The sequence below is a fragment of the Electrophorus electricus genome, chromosome 14 (assembly GCF_041902795.1).
Source record: "Electrophorus electricus isolate QZ-2024a chromosome 14, ASM4190279v1, whole genome shotgun sequence".
NCBI lineage: Eukaryota > Metazoa > Chordata > Actinopteri > Gymnotiformes > Gymnotidae > Electrophorus > Electrophorus electricus.
Genome location: NC_137510.1, coordinates 22594806 through 22616601, shown reverse-complemented (window position 1 = coordinate 22616601; position 21796 = coordinate 22594806). Strand labels below are relative to the sequence as shown.

The window sequence follows — 21796 nt, the reverse complement described above, 5'->3', positions numbered from 1 at the left end:
ATTCAGTTTGAGAGGAGGAGTCCAAACCGGTGCATTGTATCGAGCCGACAAGATAACCCGAGGTTGCCCTGGTTGTCTTCGTTATAGCATGAAACATAGAAGAGTCTTTTAGAACATATGGTGCTAATACCGTGCACCAGGCATCCTGCAGGCCTGTTGATAGACTCCATTGGATGAATGTGCACCTACAATGAATTCAAACAATCTTGACATAAGCCCAAGGCTATCTGGCTAGTACGCCAAATTGTTTTCGAGGACGGTGAGCTAGCTATCGAGTAGCTCTAGGTGCAAGTTACCCTGTGTGGATCTGACGTTTGCTGGTGGATGTTTATAGACCGACCGAAGAGGGTGCCGCTATTGGCGTTGACGATGGAGGATTTAGCCGAACTAAAACAGAGTCTAAAGTGAGTATTTTGCTGTTTTATATTGTTTTATAATCCTTTTATCCGTTCACAAGGGTGGTCACAATAAAATCAACATGCACTCCAAATGTTTATCCGTTAGCTAGCTAGCTAACGCAGATGTGCAGCTAGCTAGGTAGCTAAATGGGTACTTGGCTAATTTACTAATCTTTAGCTATATACTAGCTAGCTACAGACCATGTTACACCCCAGGGGATATAAGGTATTATCCAACCCTATTGGAAATGACTAACGGATCACTGTTGGCAAGTAACGAGGTACAGATCTCTCCTAGATGAAACAATCAGACCTATAGCTTACCCAATATATTAGCATCGATACTGGATGACTAGCTTAGCTAGCTAACCTGGTGGACAGCTAGCTAGCCTTCGACATCACACATATCAGCACATACCCAAGTAAACACATCTTTTATTTATTTTTATTTATTTTATTTTTTTTGGGGGGGGGTTTACACATCCTTTGAATAAAACATGTCAGTCCGAAGTACACTAACGTAAACTAATGTAGCTAAGCTCCAGTGGCAAATTAAAAACTAACACAAGCAGACACAAGGCCTCTCTTTTAGGCCTCGGATCCACGACAACAATTTCACAACCCCCACATTACCCTTCAGTGATAACGAATTATTTTGTTATTGTTGTTAAGTGATTCACTAATCCAACCACACTTCCACCTCTTTATATGTTAGGTATCTTAGTTCCTTCGTTAGTTCACTTGCTAGCTATCTAGTTACACTTGCCTAGCTATAGATTAATTTATTTGCCCACTTGGGAATATATTGGCCTCGGACATGCAAACGTTTTATCGTCAATTATTTTGTATCATCAGCGCCAATTTATCAGTATTGCAAGCTTAAATATTGCTCGTTGTTTTGCCTGCAAAAACACGGCATCGAAATAGCGTGCATAATCTTAAAGATCTGCGATTATTTTGGAGTAAGCAAAAGCTTTTGCCCTCAACACTGAAACAAAAGGCAGCTTGTCTAGCTAAAGACAGAAAATAGTATCTCTTCCTTCGTCCTCCTTTCCTTCAAAAGCTCTAGGTGCTACTTGCTTATGTGTCAGTATAGAGCATGACGCGTTAGGCTCAATTGAATTTAACACGTTTGTAAGGCTTCATAAGCCTCCTTGCAATTCTTTTAAGTCAAGACACACATTATGTGGCATAGTTGACCCAAATTGTATTTCGTACGTAACCCTATTTCCTTTATAATGAACGAAATTTAGTCTTGACCTAAGACCGGTCATATGTGTAGCTAAATTAATCTTTACATTGCAGTGTCCCATTAGCTGGGGCCTTGCACCTCTTCATGTTTTCAAATGTCACCTTATCTTAAACAGTCAAAGAAGCAAACAAGGTTACTATTGCCACAGTTTAACTTTAATTCATTGATATATTTAGATCTGCATTAGGGTTAATATTCACACTGAGAGGATACATTCAGGGGTAAGGTTGCAGTCAAATCGAAACATGTGTACAACCTAGTTTGTGAAAAGCCTCATGTCAAAATGAGATTCCATGTCTTTAGGTAAAATGCAATGGATTGAAATGACTTGGTGTGCAAAGCAAAGAACAATGTCTAAATGGAACTATGATGTTTCTCACCATCAGGTGTTACATTACATCAGAGAGCTTGCTTCTCTGAGCTGTTTTTCCCCCAGTGAGGCAGCTTCCTTCCAGTTGCTCCTCACTTGGCCTGCCTCAAAATGGATGCCCTGCTGAATCCTGATCTCAGGTAAACTCTGTCAAGTACGGCTGAACAGCTAATTTGAGAAAAGCATACATGCTGCAAGGGTTAGCATAAAATTTTTAGAATAGCCTGTCAGTCATATTGAGGTTTTTTATTTTACTGACTGGTGTCATGGTAATTTTTGAGTAACTGTGCAGCAGGTATTGCTGCTATTCACTCTTGGGCTTGAACATTTAGAGAACTCTGGTCTGTCATCAGTGATGGCCATTTTGTCAGAAGTTAGTGTATCTTTAGCCCTTCACACACATACAAAGAATGTTAAGCCATACTTTAGCTATTGGAATTCTGATCATGGTTCTCCTGGTCTAAGCTTGGTGTGGGTTGGTCATCAAAGAAGGATTTTAGATAACTAAGCTCTTGAGCATAAATAATACAGATGTTAAAGCTAGCTGACATTCTTGTCTGTTGACTCACCTTTTCCATGAATTAATTTTTAAATGAATAACCTAATGTTTAGAAAAGGAAAACAAGCTAAAACCCCCAAATTAACATAAATAAATTTACAGTTACAAAGAAAACAAACATGAACAATATGAAGACAACCTTTGTAGAAAAGGGCCCTTGGTAAGAATTACAAAGATATTACCTGTGTTGATTTATTCATATCTGGTTGTATGGCACTAAAGAGATGTATAGTGATATAAAATGCTAGTATCATAAGTAAAATGCTAGGTTAATGAGTTATTGCTTTCTTAGGTTGGCAGAGCATTGTAGAGCAGAACCTCATCCTACTTTGTGATGCACACTAGTCCCCTAAGTTCTGTAAGTTATGAGGTGTTAGTAAATTCTAAACCAGTAGAGCCCACACTGTGCATAAAACAGACATTCACATTGGGTTAATATCAGTATGGATGATTAAGTTCACTTTTATAAATTCTTATCATTGATAAATGCAGAAGTGAATAGTTGAAATACATTCTACAATAATGAAAGTTACACATAGGTTGGTGTTTATTTTTGTTTGTTCTATATCAGGAGTTAATGCTGGAATACATTAAGATGTTATGTAGAAAAAACCTGACTGCACATGAAATAGACTACATGTAAACTACACTTTGAGAGTCACTAAAAAGAAAGCACCTCCATTTTCCATGACTGTCATTGTGGAGTGTTTCTGCTATGAAGGTCAGAAGGGACAAAAAGAATCCTCTGAGGATGGCATAACCCAGTTATTGCATGGGAGCCTTATTTGATTCCATAATAAGAAGCAACAGACTTCTCCTTGAAATAAGGCAACTTTTGTTGATGTCATAATTTTGGTAGAATGAACTTTTTTTTTTGTACAGAGGAAATTAACTAAATGGTCTTGTGGAACAAAATAATATCTTTTTGACTTAATTTTAAGTTATGATTAGAGTCTGTTATTCATTTTATTCAAAAATATTTAATCAGAATCATCTCTTCTTTGTTTGCTCTACATGCTGCTGATGTTCAACTATTTCAGGGAAAAGGAGCACGATGGTTCGGTAAGTTTTTTTTTTGTTTGTTTGTTTTTGCTTAAAATTGTTTGCTTATATAGGTATTATTTTAACTTGCTTATTAAGGAAACTCTTTTCATGGACATAAAAAATACTTTAATGTTATGCCCTCTGAGACATAACTTTAATGTGTAGTCTTTTGATGTAGTGGGTAACTAGAAGGTTAACTAAATAAAATTGCAGCATATTTGCTATTTTCATTTAGTTATGTATAAGTAAAATGAATCCTGTTTCTTTTAGCTAAGTGGCCCTGGTAGAAGTGAGATAACGGCAAGCAAAGTGTCCTCATATCAGGAAATAACAGAAGGAGCTGGGGCAAAGGACATCATGATGTTTCACTGGGCATTATCTCTTAGTTTAAGCAACAGTTACAACATTTTACATGAGCAAACAATGCCATAGTGTTACTATTTATTGTAAAATGTTTTCTGCTCTTTTGCTTTTTTTTTTTTTCTAGATCAAGGTAGAAAACACCTCAAAACAAGTCATATTCAAAGGCCTTGCCCCTAGAGTTGTTTTGTCAAACCACTTCCTGGCTAAAGGAACCAAAACTAAGGTGAACCTTGAGGAACAGGGTCGACAGAAGGTATCCTTCAGCTTCACACAGACTAAGAAGCCAAGGCAGAATGTGTTCCTTGCTCCACCAAGTCCAGAAAAAGCTGCACCTGAAACTTGTTCTGCAATGCTGTCTGCGAATTTGCCGTCTATGGACCAAGCTGGACAGAGTGCAGAAAATAAGAATGAGCAACTCGACGTTCCTGCTGTGGCCATTGAAGTGGCAGAGTCCCAGGCAGCACAGTCCCCAGTATCCCTCCTAGCCAAATCAAAACATGATCTTGGCAAGATACATTTTAAAAAACAGATTCTTAGTGTGTCTGTTGTTGAGGAGAGTCCCACAGTTCATGCTGTTTCAGATGAGACCTCAGAGACGGACGTTTTAATCAGATCTTCAGCGAGCATTGAAGCTGAATCTGTAGTGACTACGTCTCAGCATAACACGATCTCTGATAGTCCCTCTAAAAAATCTGACAGAGAGGAAGGTGCTCAGGAGAAATTAGACACTTGCCTTAAGGGACCAACTGATTCCTCCCATATTGGGAAAGAGTATAAAGATCGTCCCAGTACTTCTGAGCCTGAAGTCAGAAGAGCTCAACCTCAGTCAGACATTACTCTGCCTATTTCTGAGTTTGATGGGGATTCTGCTTGGACATCTCCCATCCAAAAGTCTAGTGACCCCAAGAATCTTGTAAAGTCAGACAGTCAGAGTGCAGATGTTAAGAAGTCATCGAGCTCCAAGTCAGAGATCTCCGAAAAATCCAGATATGATAGGAGGGAAGAGAAAGATGAAAAGGGGTCTAATCGTTCTAAAATGGACAGGGACTCTAGGCACACTTCGTCACGATCCTCTCGTTCTGACCGAAGAAGGACCAAGAGTCGATCACGGTCTAGATCTCGAAGTTCTCGAACTAGTTCTTCCTATTCCAGATCTGAAAGATCAAGAAATGAAAGACAGTCAAGGTCAGATAAGTCACATTACCATGATTCTGAAAGGAGGTCCCGTAGAAGTTCTCCTTATCGTGAACAGAGGAGTTCCCGCTCTCGGGCTGATGGCAGATCTCGAGACAGCTCCGACTCTGAAGATGACCTTAGGAAGCCAAGGACTCGAGGCAGTGACTCTAGCCGATCCTCCACTTACTCTACTTCACAAAGAGATTCTAAGTCAACCTCTCACTCAAAATACAGGGATTCAAAATCCATAGAGTCTTCTCGCTCATTAGAATCAGACAGAAGATCACAGTATTCAAGAACAGAAAGATCTGGAAGAACTGTTGACTCTGAACCTAGTAAAAGGACCTCTCCTGAGTCCGAAGCCATTCTTAGGAAGTCCAGTTCCCATTCAAAATCAGAGATAAATGCTAGCATTTCAACATCCAACCAAGATACATTAAGATCAGAGAAAAGGGTCCTGAAAAACAGTGGGAGCTCTGACTCTGATGAGGAGCACAGAAGGAAGTCTCAATCACAAGGCTCAGACAGATCTTCTGGGTCCTGGAGCTCATCATCTAAAAAAACAGATATTTTAGAGTCCAAGTCTTCAGCTAGTATAACTGGAACAGAGGGACAATCAGTAGATACATTAAGTAATGTAAAGCTGCCACTCTTGGGGTCTCAGGGAGAAATTAACATGATGGATGTTTCTCAACATGAAGATAATAGTCAGTTTAAATTAAATTATAATTCTTCCCAGCAAAAGCAGCAGGCTATTCTAACGGACAAATCAAAAAGTGAAAATGTTGAAATACAAGTGGCGAGCAAAGATCCTTGTAGTGTGGCAAAGAGCACAGTTCTCCATGATGGGGAATTAAGTACTACTGTAAGTAAATGTCATGTAACTGTCAATGAAATTTCTGTTCAGGGTGCCCAACTTGGAAAGCAAATAGACACTCTAGTCCAAAATGAAATTCAAGTTTTTTCAGAGGCACAGTTTAATGTAGCAAATTTTAGTAACCTTTGCAAAAGTAATGATTCTTCTAGCTTGAGTAAGCCATCTTGTCCAGGCTACACTCCCAGTGATGATTCAGCAGGATCATTGGCAGACACTCTTTCTGTGAAAGAATTACCACTAGACACCTTGAAACCCAACACTACATCTGGTTCCCACTTGATCATCAGTAAAGAAGTAAGTCAAATGGCCATTACTCCAAATATTAATACCATTCACAAAGAACCTCAGCAACTGAATGTCAAACCTGAGCAGTCACAAGCTGTTGTTATGAAAAGGGGAAGTAATGTTAAAAAATCACGTTGGGATATTGTTGGACAAGACACTTCAGAACATCAAGCCCCTAAGAAGATGGTAAACCAAGATGCAGCTGTGAAAAAAGTAATCTCAGTTAAGAGAATTGAATTTAACAATGATGTGAACTTTGAAGAGGCATACTCTGAGAAACAAGACTCCGTGATGCAGTCAATAAAGTCTGAGGAGGTATCACAGAGAAATGGGAAAACAGAATCTCTGAAAGAAATCAGTAAAGTTCCTAGTCTGCCATTTGACTGTGGTACACAACAAACCCATGATAGAAGTAATGAACATGTCAATGTTAATACATCTGAAAATAAGGTTCTTGAGTTTCCTCTGAAATCATATTGCAGTACTGCAGCTGTTATTCATTTAGATCAGAAGTGTGCTAATTTTGAGAAATTAAACAGTGCTGACTCACACAAACCTGTGCCTCGAGATTCAGTATCCTTCAGTTGTGATGGTAAAGGCCACAGTGAGGAAAGTGAGACTGATGACTATGATTCAGATTCAGATGATGGGCAAGTCTCTTTGAAACGACTACACTCTGTGGTGGTTGTGCCAAAGAATTCTACCATTACCCTTGAGACCACTGACCATGGAGTTCATCCTACATTCTCTCCTAGCCTCTCAGATCACTTTGGGCAGCAACTAACCCATCAAGCAGGTCAGTTAATTAAGGACATTAATAGTGAAAGTCCTCACAGTCTTAACTCCCAGTCTAAGCTTGGGGAAGCTTCAGCTGAAGGAAACAAACATGTCTCATTAGTTGCTAATGACAGATGTTCACCACTATCTGCGCGAGTGGCCTACCAATCCCAGAGCAATATGGTTGACAGTACCAGCCATTCTGAGGCAACCGCTGCACTTGCTCCAACAGATATAAACTGTACCATCCATGAAAGACCAAAGATGTGTGTTCCCACTGGCCAAACACCTACATACTATCTGGAGAATGTGCAAAAACAGGCTGACTTTGGTCCTTATCAAAATTATGATACACCAGACAGCTGGCATGGGAAAAAAGGGGGAAGAGAACAATATGTAGAATTTAGATGCCCAGATGATTTTAGGGGACAAGGTAGTTTTAACGTGGGCTGGGACTTCACTCAACCAGAGCAGCCCAGCAGCACATTTCAGCAACCAGACAGCAGTCAACGGCTACCCCAAGTAGGCGGTGTGTTTAACAGCCAAGGCAATGTTTACTGGACCCAGTCAGCTGCCTCTTATAGAAGCATACCAGTCAAGACACTTGTGCCTTCTCAGTATCATGATTCACTGGGCCAGATTCACCCAGACTCCCTAACTAATGACAGCGAGGAAGACTATGAGAGAAAATCAGTTGCACTTAGTTGTGGATCAGTTTCTAGTGAACCTCCAGTGTCCAATGCATTTGTTCAAGCCCATGAGATAAGCAGCAACTGCAGCTTTGTGGGTGCCATTGTCGAAAGTCAGATAGCCTCAGAGCCTCCCAGAGAAGTCAGCCAAAAGCCTCATAGAGGTAAAGGTCCACCCAAGAAGAGACGCCCAGAGATGGAGTCTGAATCAGATAATGAAGCGGAAGCAGGGCTTGCTTGCAAGAGGGAATGCATAGAGGAGCATGAGAGCTCTAGGAGCTCAAAAGAGACTAAGGTGTCCTCAGACCGAGAAGATTCACAGCGACCACTGCTCAGTCTGAAAGACTTTCTGGACCCTGTTACTTGGAAGGAAAAAGCCAAGCAGAAAAAGATGCCTCCCTACTTTGAACTCATCGACGAAAATGTGTATCTGACAGAACGGTCAGTATGAGGAGTTTATCAATTCCAAATAGGAATTTTGATTGTGTGTAACTGGATGAGCTCAGCGGTAAATGTTTAATTGCAAGTATGTTACACAACTGATCTACTGCCACATAATGAAGGCAGCAGAAGTGAAGATGTCAGTAGTAATTCACTACTGTAAGTTTTTTTTAGTCTGTGTTTAATGGCTTGTCTTTGTTTGCTGAACCTTCCTTTAGGTTTTATCCTATAGCCTATACAAAAATTATAGCTAAAATATATAGCTAAAATATGGATCGTTTTGTGATGCTGTGCTCATCAAGCAGCTTTCAGCATATGAGTTTCTCATATACAGTCCAATCATGTAGTCTTATATAAATAAGTGTTGGCTTCCTTGAGCGCATAATTTTTTCAAAAATTTGACATTTGAAGAATGAATTGACTGTACAGATTCCAAGCTTACTAGATTCAAGGTAAAACCTGTAAATATAAATAACTGAAATCTTTTTGCGACTACCTCGTTGAGGAATTGGTTATTTTCAGTTATTCATTGAATGTTTTCCCACACTATGGTATGTGTTTTTAGTTAACCATTCCTGTGGCTATGACATGCATTATAGTCCAGCAATGTAGTATTGTTCATTATTTTTAATATGTAGAAGGAAACAATAAAAGGAAACAATAACCAACCATAACTGCTAATCTGACCCAACAGCAAGAAGAATAAGTCTCATCGCGATATTAAGCGAATGCAGTGTGAGTGTTCTGTTCTTTCGAGGGAGGACCGGGCACGAGCAGTTATGGCTTGTGGAGAAGATTGCTTGAATCGCCTTCTTATGATCGAGTGGTATGGGCATAATAACTTTGTTCGTAATGTTTAGAATTTGCTTTAATGTTTGTTATACACCTGAAAGTAAATAGGTGTACATCTGAAGTTAGTCATTTACCTCTAGCTTAATGTTGAGGCCCTATATCATTAAAGATGACAAATAATGAAGCTATTTCATTCTATGTTCTTTTTTGTTTTTTAAATAAGTTCGTCACGGTGCTTGAATGGGGTATACTGCTCCAACCGGCGCTTCCAGATGAAACAGCATGCAGACTTTGAGGTCATTCTAACTGAAAGCAAAGGCTGGGGTTTGCGAGCTGCCAAAGACCTACTTCCGTAAGTACCACTTACCTTGGATTTCAAGAGCAAATAAGACAAGTAGCAATGACTGTTAAGTAACCAAATGTTATTTGGTTAATTTCCCCAGGAACACCTTTGTGTTGGAGTATTGTGGCGAGGTTCTAGATCATAAGGAGTTCAAATCCCGAGTGAAGGAGTATGCTCGCAGCAAGAATATCCACTACTATTTCATGGCATTGAAGAATAATGAGGTGAACCTCTGCCCTTTGGTCAATGTGCACTTATGATGCTGCTGCTGCTGATGATGATGATGAATATTATTTAGGCTAGATGGAATGCCTTTGTCTTGCATACATATACATGTGTACAATACAGTGAAATGCTTATTTCGCGTATCTCGGCTTCTTTGCAAGTCAGAATGCAGGGTCAGCTATGATGATGATGATGATGATGATATGTATAATTACAAATAATAATAATATTCTTTTTAATTATAATTTGAAATTGTATTGGATTGTTCTAAGTTTCTGGTTCATCCACAGATCATTGATGCCACACTGAAAGGCAACTGCTCACGTTTCATGAACCACAGCTGTGAGCCCAACTGTGAAACTCAGAAGGTCAGTCCTGTGCTTGGTCAATACATTGGTGTGGTATGCACTACTTGCATGGCCAGCCAGCAACTTTTAAATGAACTTAATTTAGTTTCTCAACAGTAATGTATTGTCCTCTCTCTTTGGAAACGTCGTTCTGACCAACTTGTATAGTGTCTGGCAGTTCTCTTTTTGCTGTCAAGGTCACTATATATTAACGCTTGCTATTTTCTTTCATAGTGGACAGTAAATGGTCAGCTCAGAGTTGGCTTCTTTACTACCAAAGCTGTGAAGGCTGGTACAGAGCTCACCTTTGATTACCAGTTCCAGAGATATGGGTAAGGAGTGACTCATTTGCTTTCAGTTGCTTTTCAAATTCTTCCACAACAACTATAGAGCGCTGTGAAGCTTTGTATACTGCTCACTCCTTCCTTTAGTAGCCAATGTTTGGTCATCCATGATTTCCTACTTTCATCTCCCAGGAAAGAGGCTCAGAAATGTTTCTGTGGGGCGCCCAGCTGTCGCGGTTTCTTGGGTGGGGAGAATCGTGTGAGTGTGCGTGCAGCAGGGGGGAAGAAGCAGAGGGAACGATCTCGGAAGAAAGAAACTGTCAGCGCTCTTACTACGGTAATTGGAGTGGGCTGTATCATTGTACTGTACATTTAAGACAAACGACAAAGTGAACAGATTAAGGCTTCACAGTATTAAAAAAAATTTATACCATATTGCCCTATATTGCAATGTTGATACATACTGCAGTAGAAGGTATACCTGTGAGTGTAAAGTTAAAAATAAAATAATGGCCTGGATTATATTGACCGAGTTTATTTACATTTGTTAGGTCATGCGAGTGCTGTAATTAATAGATCCATTGAATTCTCACTTGGAACATCTGAGAATGGTCAGAATGCTCCAGCACCCAAACCCAAAAATGTAAATAAAATAAAAAAACAGCTTGTGATTAGAGAGCTCACTGCAGCCACCCTTCTATAACATGAGTGTTGCAAATGCCAGCATTGTGATAATAATTAACTGATATATTGTACACATCATCCTAATTCCAATCCACAGGCCTTTGTCCTTTGCTTCACAATGTAATGGAAATTCTCCATTTCCTGCTATGCCTAGCTATTCTTACCACTGTTCAAAGGCAAGAGTGTTGAGGGAACCATTCAGGGCTAAATTAGGTCAGCTTCCCACCTGGCATGTGATGATTGCTCTGAGACTTCCAGTGCCTTTTCTGGCCCATAAATCCTAAGCTTGGCTTGATAAACAGTGTTAGGAATATTGTAATAATTTAATTTAAGTTGGTGACAATAATTAAGTAAATTATCAGTTTTCTTTTCACATACCATTGCTACACAGCTTTAAAAAAATTTTTAATAAATTCATTCCTTTGCATTTATTTAACCATTCCCTTTGTACAAGTGTTCTAAAGTTAGTTTAAAAATTATGCCGTAGAAAAGGCTGCATTTAATTATGACACAAACACATTATTAATTTACTACAGATATTTTTATATATATTTAATATATTTTTTAGAACATCACTTGAAAGGTTTATAACAAGATTATAAACCAAAACTTTGGTCTCCAAACAAATGAACATTGAGAACTTGTTTAAATGTTAAAAGTGATGTACATTTTTACAAATTATCACCCAAGCTAAAGAAGTACTGTTGCTCAAAATTCACTCTTGTTATTCTTGTTTCAACTGGCAGACTGACATGATTTGTATTATATTAAAGATGCTCAAACTTTAAACTTCTGGAAGTTGTTACTAACAGTACAACATCTCTAGTGGAAGTGAAATTTAAAGCAACTTCAAGAATATTTGCTGTCCAAGTCGGCTTTCACAACAGGAAAACATTGCTAGTGTAATGTCCAACAATAGACAACTGAATTGAGATTGAAGCTGTCATTTTCATTGAGTTTGTCCATGATTAGGCACTTCCATGAAAGTACTAGTGATTTTTTCTGAAATTGACATGTTTGCTGCAGGTGGATGAGGAGCTGGAGGCTCTCTGGGAGAACGGGGAAGGGCTAAGTGATGAGAAGCAAGTGATCTCCCTTTGCAGGCTGATGGTGCGGGTGGAGACCATGGAGCAGAGATTCACTTGTCTGAAACTCATCCAGGTGTGTGCCAAAACAGCGATGTTATGAGGATTTGTTTTCCTCTAAGAAACTCTTTCTAACTTGTGTACTTTGTTGACATGCAGAACACCCAGAACCATTCATGTCTAAAGCAGTTTTTGGATCAACATGGTCTCTCGTTGTTGTGGATATTTATGGTTGATCTTTCTGAGGCTAAAAGCAACTCTGTTAACAACATTAAACTGCAGCTGGAGGTAAGTGAACACATAGCACATTTACACAAACTTAACCACAAACATTGAGCTCTTGATGGAGTTAGACTTCAAAGTGTTTGCACATAATTCATAATGAATGGTCTGTCTGTAATACTCATAATCTCCAGATTGCTCAGAGAATCTTTTTCACATGTCAAAAATGTTTAGACTAAGAAAAAAAACAGTGCTTAACATCTATTCTCCCTGCTGGTTAAAAAATATAAATACCCTAATTTGGAGAATTTTCATATTGTCTACTGTGATTGGCAATATTTCTTACTACAGTACCAAAAGTATTCAGTACTCTTAGGTCATTTAGATTAATCTTAATTACAAATAATGGAAAGATTATTCTGACTAGTGTTTCTATTTAAAACCAATATGCTCTTAAAGAATATTTAGAATGTCAAAATGCATTATTTACCAGCATATTTTTAAAAATAAAACCCCCAAAATGGTGCATGCAAACATATTCAACCCCTTTAGACTAGTACTTGGTAGAACCATTTTTGTAACAATAACAGCTTTAGGTCTGCTGGGGTAAGTTTATACCAGCTTTGCACACTCTTTGGGAATGATGAGTCCTGTTTTTTGTTGTTGTTTTTTCTTCAGTAATGGCTTCTTTCTAGCCACTGCAGAGCTCTTGGTATCATTGATGGCCCATGACTCCAGTCTCAACCACTGAACTCTGTAGTTCCTCCTAAGTGCTTTCTGACATAGTGCTGAGTTTTACAGGTTTGCCGTGTCTAGGCAGTGTCTGGGTTGTATGACGCAGCTTTCATTTTTGCACTTTGGTCCAACAGTGCTCACTGAGATATGCAAACAGTTGGCTGTTATTTGGTAGCCTTTTCATATCTTATGTCAAGTTTTATTTCTAATTTCCATAGAATGATTTTAATTTTTACAGTTGTCCTTAATATTTGCAGTCTGACCAAAAGTACTTGAATTAAGGGAGTATTTTATCCAGAAACTTCTAATGCAATTATAAGTAACATTAATTTCTAATTTAATTGTCCAATCATATTTCATAGCACAGGAGTCTTTTAAAATGAAATGACAGCACACAATATCAGTGTCGTTTGTAAAACAGGCAAATATGATGACTTAAGGCATTCTGTGCAGAGTGTATATAAGCCAACCATGGTTATGATGTTAAAGCCAACACAATTTGCTATCTTTTGATAAATTGAAATGCTTTATGGCAATCGTCCAAGACGAGTGCTACCGACAATCTTGCAGTTGTTCCTAAACCCCTCAAACTATCCTTCACTGCTGTACTCCACAGATAATGAAGGCCTTGGCAGTGCTGCCCATCTCCACTAAGAACATGCTGGAAGAGAGCCGCGTGCTGCAGTTCATCCAACGCTGGGCACAGAGCCACCCGCTTGGCCAACCTACAGAGCAGGATGGCTACTCCAGCGAGAGCACTTCTCGTGCACAGACACCCCTCAACACTCCCGATGGCCCCCCTGCAAAGCTGGCTCCCGAGCTAGATGGAGACACACCAAAACGTGCCGTCTACCGCCGTCTGAAGATCATCAGCGAGAACAGCCTGGACAGTGCTCTCTCCGACGGTAGCAAAGCCTCCGATGGTAAGGAGGAAGAGGATGAGGAAGAGGAGGAGATGATGGAGCAGCCGTTGCACATGGAAGCCACAATGGTCACAACAGAAAAGGGAGAACCCAGTGTGAGAGACACGGACACTTTGGCTGAAGGAGATCCACCGGTGAAACAGGAAGCTTCCGATGCTGTGGAGAGTACGGAGTCAAAGCCAGAGTCAAGGCAGGAGGACAGGACAGAAGATGGAGCAGATGAGCAGGAAACAGAGGAGAAACCGACCGGCGAGACGGAGGAGAAACCGTCTCAGGAAAGGGAGCAAAAACTGACCAGCGAGATGGAGTACAAACCGACCAGCGAGACGGAGGAGAAACTCTTTCAGGAAAGGGAGGAGAAAACGACCAGCGAGACGGAGGAGAAAACAACCGGTGAAACGGAGGAGCAACTGTCTCAGGAAAGGGAGGAGAAGCCGACCAGCGAGACGGAGGAGGAGATTGAGGCGAATCCGACCAATGAGACACAGGAAGAACCAACTAGCATTAAGGAGAAACCTACCAGTGAAGAGGAGGAGAAACTGACTGAGCTGATGAAGGAAAAACTGACCAGTGAGACAGAAGAGAACCAGTCATCTTCATTTGAGGAAAAGCTGGTGGTCCAGGAAACCAAGCATGAACCTGAGCCTACAGAGTTAAACAGCCAGGCAGTGAGAACTGCTGAAGATCTGCCTCATACCAGTGTAAAAGCTGAAGTAGATGGCATTAGTTCTGTAGAACCTTCTGATGTGGCGGCATCTGCCACTGAACCGTCCATGGAAACTGAATGTTCTGAGCGTTTAGTTTTGGATGTAAATGCTATATGCCCTTCCACCATGGTCATTCTGTCTGTGGAGCCCCCTGAAATCACTGTAGAAACGGTTCCTTCTGACTCTTCAGCAGTTGCCATACCTTCTGATTCTTCACTTCTCACCATGTGTAAAGCCATGGACAGCGTATCTCCTATTTCTACTGCAACCCTTGTGGAAAAACCTTCAGCTGAGGTTAAAACTGTTCCCGTGGAGAGCACTGCTTCACTTCCGACTGCCATAACAGCAGAGATGCCTCCGTCAAGTACAGCAGCAACAGAGAGCACAGTGGTGGGCACACCTTCCCAAGATGAGGAGGAGGGCATTTCCGATGTGGAAAGTGAGAGAAGCCAGGAGCCTCAAGTCAGGGCTTTGGACATTAGTGAGATGGCTGCCCGCCTGCTTGACAGCTGGAAAGACCTGAAGGTAAGGTGACTTCTCAGGCAGGATTCCATGTGATAAGGCATGTTCTGTCCCCAAGCATGCACTGGCATTTCACCTTCTAGAAGTAAAAGTTGCAGAAGTAAATGGACATGGAGTTAAATTTAATGAACGCATAGAGTAGTAGAAATTCCAAATCTCTGTTCTTAATCCATTTGAACTGCTTAACTTTGGACAACTAGAAACTTTAGCGATTTATGATTGTAAAGGTGTCTTTGGTCCATGTTTCAGGAGGTGTACAGGATCCCAAAGAAGAGTCAAGTGGAAAAGGAGTCAAATGGTAGTGCTAGGAGCCTAGCATTGCATCAAACGTTATTTGTTTTCTTTTGAAGTTACTTTTCACTGGTTATACAGTAATGAGTTACATACTACTGGGCCGATTTTGCCCTTATTCATGAATATGAATTTTGCTCAATGGTGTCTGCTGTGCTGTCCCTGAACAGATCGCAGTCGAGAGCGGGAAGCTCTGTTCACGACCCGTACCACCTCCAGCAGCCGTGAGAGGGAGCGTGAACGTGAGAGAGAGCGCGATCGCGAGCGGGACCGAGATCGGGACTGGGAGCGCGATCGGGACTGGGACCGAGACAGGGACTCGGACAGGTCCACGCTGCGCAGCACCGAGAGGAAGAGGAGACGAGGCTCCGCCTCTCCTCCTCCCCCTTCGGCCTACGAGAGGAGCAGTCGCCGAAATGAGGACCGGTGAGATCAGTACTATCCAGCCTGGGAATGAATTGTACATTGTGTGTGTGTGTGGTTGTTTGTTTTTAAATGATGCCTTGCGTGATCACATACTGCTGTATCTCAGTACTGTTGTATTTTTTTTCCCCTCCAGCTATGATCAGGCCAGCAGCAGTAAGAAGAAGCCTCGAGCAAAGGAGTCGCGTAACAAGCTGACAACAGAGGAGCGGCGTAAGCTCTTTGAACAGGAGGTGGCTCAGCGAGAGGCCCAGAAGCAGCTGCAGCGACTAGCGTTCAATCCACTCGTCTATACTTCCAGCTCGAGCTTCATGGCCTACCCGCCCGGCTACCCCATCCAGACCTACGTGGACCCCGCTAATCCCAACGCTGGCAAGGTGCTGCTGCCTACCCCGCCCGTGGAGCCCATGTGTGTGGCTGTGGCCGGCGCTCCCGCTGCCGTCTCCTTTGAGCAGCCTCCTAGTGTCCAGCCGCTCATCTCCGACCTTGGCCTCGCCCCGCCGTCCCCTAGCACCACGCAGACAGGCCCAGCCCCCAGTCTGGCGCACGTGCCCGCCTCACTGGAGCTGCCATCGGCCGTGCAGCCGCAGCAGTTCGCCCAGCCTGCCGCGCCGGCACAGGACCCCGCCGTAGCCGTCCTGTCGGTGCCTGCGCAGGCAGCTGCTGCCCAGGTGCAGGGTCAGCAGGGCTATGCAACACTATGGGACCCCAGCACACAGCAAGCTGTGACGGTGCAGACTCAGCCGGCCCAGCAGTACTCCAGCACGGCCCAGCCACAGACTGCCATCTACTACCAGAGCCAGCCGTGCCAAGCCATCTACAGCATGCCTGCAGGCTACACTCAGACCAACGCACCTGTCATCCAGGTATCTTTGTTGGTTGAGAAAAGCATATATAATAAGGGTGCACAGCTCTGGTCCCACGCAGCTGGAATCAAGCACAGTTTGGTGCTTCCTCTGCTCCAACACACTTACTAAACATGGTTTTTATCTCATTGAATGAATTGGGTGTGTTTTGAGAATGGAAATCACCAAACTGCTGTATAATGTAATAGTTTCACAGATCGATCTATAGAACTTCAAGAAACTGAGAAAGGCAGAGCATCTTTTAACTAGTGTTTCCCTATCAGAGCCCAGTAAAAAAATAAATAAATAAATTAAAAAAAAAACAAACAAACAAAAAAAAACATTTTCTTCTGTCCCCACAGGTTTGAGTTTTTAGTTCTGCCTAATGTCATTCCTCCTCCTCCTCCTCCTCCTCCTCCTCTGAGCCACTAGAGCAGTTGTTCATTGTCTTCTTGTTCACTCAGACGTACACCGAGCCAGCTGCTGGCTACCTGCATGGCCAGCAGGTCTATGCAGGTCACCAGCAGGGAGTAGTGGTTCAGCAGGGCGGCACGGTGACCACCATAGTCACATCTCAGGCCGTACAACAGGTAATGTAGTTTCTTGTCAGCACCACAAGGGGGTGGTGTTTTTGCCTTTTGATTTTTAGGCATGTGAAGATGAATGGAGGTGAAGGTTCCTAGCAGCCACCAAGAACCTTGCCTTTTTATCCCTGATATATAATTTGATGTTTCTTTCTTGACTTTAATAATGAAATAATTTGTCCCTGTGAACACAAAGCAGATATGTAGCCATTTGAAGAATATTCATATTTTGATATTGACATAACTTTCAGAAATGTAAAGCTTTTCAGTGCATTACCCTGACACTCTCCTGTCCTGACTGGTATCTCTGCAGGACATGATTGTCCCGAACAGCATCATGGACCTCCCTCCCCCTTCACCTCCCAAACCCAAAACCATTGTCCTGCCTCCAAGCTGGAAGGTAGCACGTGATCCTGAGGGCAAGATCTACTACTACCATGTGATCACCAGGTAAAGCTCAGTGGGTATTACAGAGACAGGGTGCATCTCTAAGTGCTTCAGATTTGTTTATTTATTGTTTTGTTATTTATTACAGCTTGGCCATGTCCCATACCTTGTTCAAGTAGTTAGATGCCTGTTAAATCTTCTTGATTCCTGACCATACTTGGGGGTGTTTCAAGGCTTGAAGCTCAGTAGGAGTTTGGAGTATTGGTCTAATTTTTAACCAGTTTTGCATGTCTCTTAGACAAACACAGTGGGATCCCCCCAGCTGGGACGGGACTGGAGAAGAGGCCAGCGTGGAGCATGAGGCGGAGATGGATTTGGGGACACCGACATACGATGAAAACCCCTCGAAGGTTTGCACTGTGTCCCGTTCCTGTTGCTCTTTTAACCCCATCTATCCTTTACTGTTGGGGAAATTGTAGAATAGGTTTGGTCTTGTCTGAGAAATATGGTAATCCATCTGAAAACTGTGAAAGTGCCCCCAAGTAATGCACGTTGTCCTGGAGTTCTCTTTGGTGCCTGAGGTTGGTTTGGCCCCTGTGGCTAATTAAAGACGGTGCAGTGTGTAATGAGCCACAGCTGGGGCTCATTCCAGGAGAGACAGCACTTTGGGGTTAAGAAAAGGGATATTTGTACTTCAAGCACTCTGTTTAGCTTCCAAGTTTAAGAGGCTCTGGTTTTGACTTTAAAATGTCATCAGAGACAGGTCAACAAGAGGTTAGTGAGTGAGGTGAGTCATATTTGCATGAAGTATTAAATTAAATGTAGGCATTTAATGTGTTTTTTTGTTTTGTTTTTTAAGTAATTCATTAGATTAATTTTTTTGATCTCTCGGCCCACATCCATCCTGCCACAGACTGCTGTGCCCTTGAGCCAAAGGAGGGTGGCTCTAGTTCTTATTCTCTCAGTTTGGGTCTCTTAATGAGAGCCATTTGAAACCTTGTTTATACTCAACTAAACAAAGCACATTTGTCATTATGACTTTGATCGTGTCTCCCCGCCCTCTTAACTCGCATAGGTTTTGTCTCTGGTTTTCGGTATATTTCCCATGAAGAAACGAAAGTCAAAATGTAAGACTCCTGTCTATGGTTTTCACTTTGTTCACAGTTCTCGACCAAGACAGCTGAGGCAGACACCTCCAGCGAGCTTGCAAAGAAAAGCAAAGAAGTCTTCCGCAAGGAGGTACACTTCTGGTTCTTCCATGTAGAAACAGATGCAAAAGGTCCAGGTTGTTTTCCTTTTCTGACTTTGCTGCTCTTTCCTCACGTGTTCAGATGTCACAGTTCATTGTGCAATGCCTTAATCCATACCGAAAGCCCGACTGCAAATTGGGCCGCATCAGCAACACTGAGGATTTCAAACACCTCGCCAGAAAGGTACGGGCCAGTGTTATTCTGAAAGCATGCCCATCCCCTAAATCACACTCTCGCGTGTCTGGTGTACCTGTGCTTTCCATTCATTTTCTGTGTGTGTTTGCATGCTAACAGCTAACCCATGGAGTGATGAACAAGGAGCTCAAATCCTGCAAGAACCCTGAGGATCTGGAGTGCAATGAGAATGTCAAACACAAGACCAAGGAGTACATCAAGAAGTACATGCAGAAGTTCGGCCCTGTCTACCGGCCCAAAGAGGACGCGGAGCTGGACTAGCCTCCTTCCTCCTGCCACCGCCGGTGGCGAGCAGTTAGCAAATTAGGCAGCGAAACTCTGGACCCTCTTATTACTTCTGTTTTTATATTGACTTTCTCACCATGTCCTAACTGCTGCTCTGAAGCCTCTGTCCCTGCCAGGACATAAGGCCATCGCGAGGAAAAGTCCCGCAGCCAGCAAGCCGAGAAGCGGGCAGAGGACGCACATGCAGGGTGCTACAGACTTTTTTTGTTTTGTTTTGTTGGTGGTTGTTGTCGTCCCCCTTCCCCCCCCCCGTCCCCCAGATATCATGTATGCTTTTAGCCTTTTCCACAGTGTCTTCTTAAATGGCCACTCCACACTGTGGTTTCAGCTTCATCGTCTTCGCTTGCTGCGTCATCCTCGGCTCAGTTCCGGACTTTTTACGTGGCTGCCGAGAAGCATCCAGCAAAAACGTGCAAGTCCAGTTGCTTTCCCTTCGCCACCTGCTCACGCGCATCCCCCGGTCACTCTAGTTGCCGTTTGAAAGGTCGTCTCGGTTGCCTGCGGCTACCGCTGGCCGTCGGTGACTGCCATTTCCTTGCTGGCTGCTAGTCGAGGCAAAGGGGAAGCAGAGCCGGGTTGGGCGGTCGAGGCAGATGCCTCTTCAGGACCAAGTACGGTCTCAGGATAGAGGAGGACTGTTCTCGTATTAATTTCATGCATTGAATCTGGATGTGGCTCTTGTCCCCAGGCTCCCGCCGTCCCACAGAGCAGCTGGGCCTCGGGACGTCCCGTCCAGCCACACTTTACGGCTTTTAATGAGCTGCCGTGTGAAGGATGTCTGTTCATGTGTCCATTCGAAGCCTCTCACGGCCACTCTGACCTCACAGCAGGGGCCATGTAGCATTTATTGTTTTATCAACGTTTTTCATCATTTTACATTAACTGTCATTAACAAATTGCCCTTTTAATAGCATCACACAAGCAAATGTGAAGGCCTTCTGGCATATTGTGACTTGTTTGTCCCCCATGTTAAAGCTGATCAGGGGTTGTTTTTTTTCCCATAAGCTCTTGCTGTTAATGAACCCCACCTCATTAATTTGCATTAAATCTTTTTTCCCAGAACATGTATTATATTGCTTTATATGTGAATATATTGAGAGATAGTTTTTGAGACCATTTAAATAAGCAGAGACTTTGTTAAAGGACTGTGGTGATCACGGCTTATCATGTAAATATGTGTAATTATACCAAACCAATAAAGTGGGATCTTGGGGACAAGAATCGATCTCCAGTCCCACCAGCAACATCAGTGCTCCCATAGTAACCAGGATTCCATGCTTTCCCACTGCTCCCTGTCTTGGGTTGGGTTTGAAATTAAAGATATGGGGGTGTGGTAGTTTTGTTTTTATTCACCCTTTCTTCTCTGTCTATGGAAAGACTTCCTTTTTTTTTTTTTTTTTTTTTTTTTAATTGTACAAAACGGAGTATCACCCCACTCCACTGTAAGTACTGTGCAAGCACATTGTCATACTGAGTGTAAAGAACATTTTAAAATAAACTTTTTTTTGTAAAAATGTCATTCTGCCTTGTCTCTTGCTTCCTTTGTTCACATACCTTGGAAGTGTTTTAAACGCTAGCGGGCTGTCCAGTGGCTGCCTGTTGGTTTTTAATATCGAGCATTAAACCAGAGGCTCACTTCTCTTATGGCACAAACAGCAGTACTCTTTCAGCCCATGTGGAGCCCCTTACCCCAGCAGACCTGTTGGGTGACTGACACCACAGAACACAGTGCCACGGCAGATGTCTGGCTCCACTAAACGGGGAAGGGCGCAGTATCAAATCGATGCACTGCTTTCAATGGAGAACTCTGGGAGACTGGTATGAATGGGGGCTCTGCATATCCAGCCTGTGCCCTCTCAGCGGTGAGTACCCGCCTCCCGTTCCTCTGGCTCTTCTCGTGCAGAGCGGCTCTCTCTGTGCCAGGGCATTCCAGTGGGCTGCTCCAGACCGCAGTTAAGCAGCCCCATCTGGAGAGCGTGACAGCACACAGAGCCGCCCGGGGCCCGGGTGCTTCTCTGTTCCTGTTTAACGGTGCGGCCTAAGAAATCATTAACAGATTGGGAGCGAGCGAGCACAAGCGAGGGCTGTGCGGCACTGAGCACGCCTGATGAGACCCTGACAAACAAGGCAGCACAGGCCAGTCCTACTGTCCCCCAGCCCCACCGCTAGCCCCTCGGATACGGTTAGGAATTTCGTTATCCGCACATGCCGGCCATCCGAGAGAACTTGCTATAGCTTAAATCCCTCTGACGTTACTGTTACATAGAAGAATAACAACAAAACCCCCATATGGAACAGTTTCTTGTGCTCAGTGAAATGGATTTAATTTTGATCAAAGACCTGAAAGTGAAAAAGAGTGTTTGAACTGAACCGACCCCGAGAAAGAGGCGTTAAACAATATTCACACAACACATGCAATTGTAATTGGTTTCTGTT

The 21796-nt window shown here is 42.7% G+C and overlaps 1 protein-coding gene across 2 annotated transcripts; it reads left to right on the top strand.

Annotated features, from left to right (window-relative positions):
* The first annotated feature begins 42 nt into the window (after positions 1 to 42).
* Positions 43 to 20879, top strand: setd2 (SET domain containing 2, histone lysine methyltransferase). 2 transcript variants are annotated; one of them, XM_035530437.2, is made up of 22 exons: positions 43 to 404; positions 2037 to 2160; positions 3620 to 3641; positions 4111 to 8231; positions 8926 to 9057; positions 9247 to 9375; positions 9467 to 9590; positions 9882 to 9959; positions 10173 to 10270; positions 10415 to 10559; positions 11933 to 12067; positions 12151 to 12279; positions 13565 to 15103; positions 15350 to 15398; positions 15562 to 15817; positions 15951 to 16680; positions 17124 to 17249; positions 17557 to 17693; positions 17929 to 18040; positions 18795 to 18869; positions 18962 to 19063; positions 19175 to 20879. In XM_035530437.2, the coding sequence occupies exons 2-22, from the start codon at positions 2132 to 2134 to the stop codon at positions 19334 to 19336; spliced, it is 8430 nt and encodes a 2809-aa protein (XP_035386330.1). In that variant the 5' UTR covers positions 43 to 404; positions 2037 to 2131; the 3' UTR covers positions 19337 to 20879. The 2 variants fall into 2 exon arrangements, with proteins under 2 accessions (XP_035386330.1, XP_081552931.1); XM_081696805.1 differs by lacking the exon at positions 43 to 404 and having other exon boundaries at positions 2043 to 2160; positions 3894 to 8231.
* The last annotated feature ends 917 nt before the right edge of the window (positions 20880 to 21796 follow it).

Bases quoted from the DNA above. Each gene is read 5' to 3' on its own strand.
- setd2 (XM_035530437.2), top strand. From the start codon at position 2,132: ATGGATGCCCTGCTGAATCCTGATCTCAG. The intron at 9,591-9,881 runs GTGAACCTCTGC...GTTCATCCACAG, and splicing joins TGGCATTGAAGAATAATGAG to ATCATTGATGCCACACTGAA. The intron at 15,104-15,349 runs GTAAGGTGACTT...TCCATGTTTCAG, and splicing joins ACAGCTGGAAAGACCTGAAG to GAGGTGTACAGGATCCCAAA.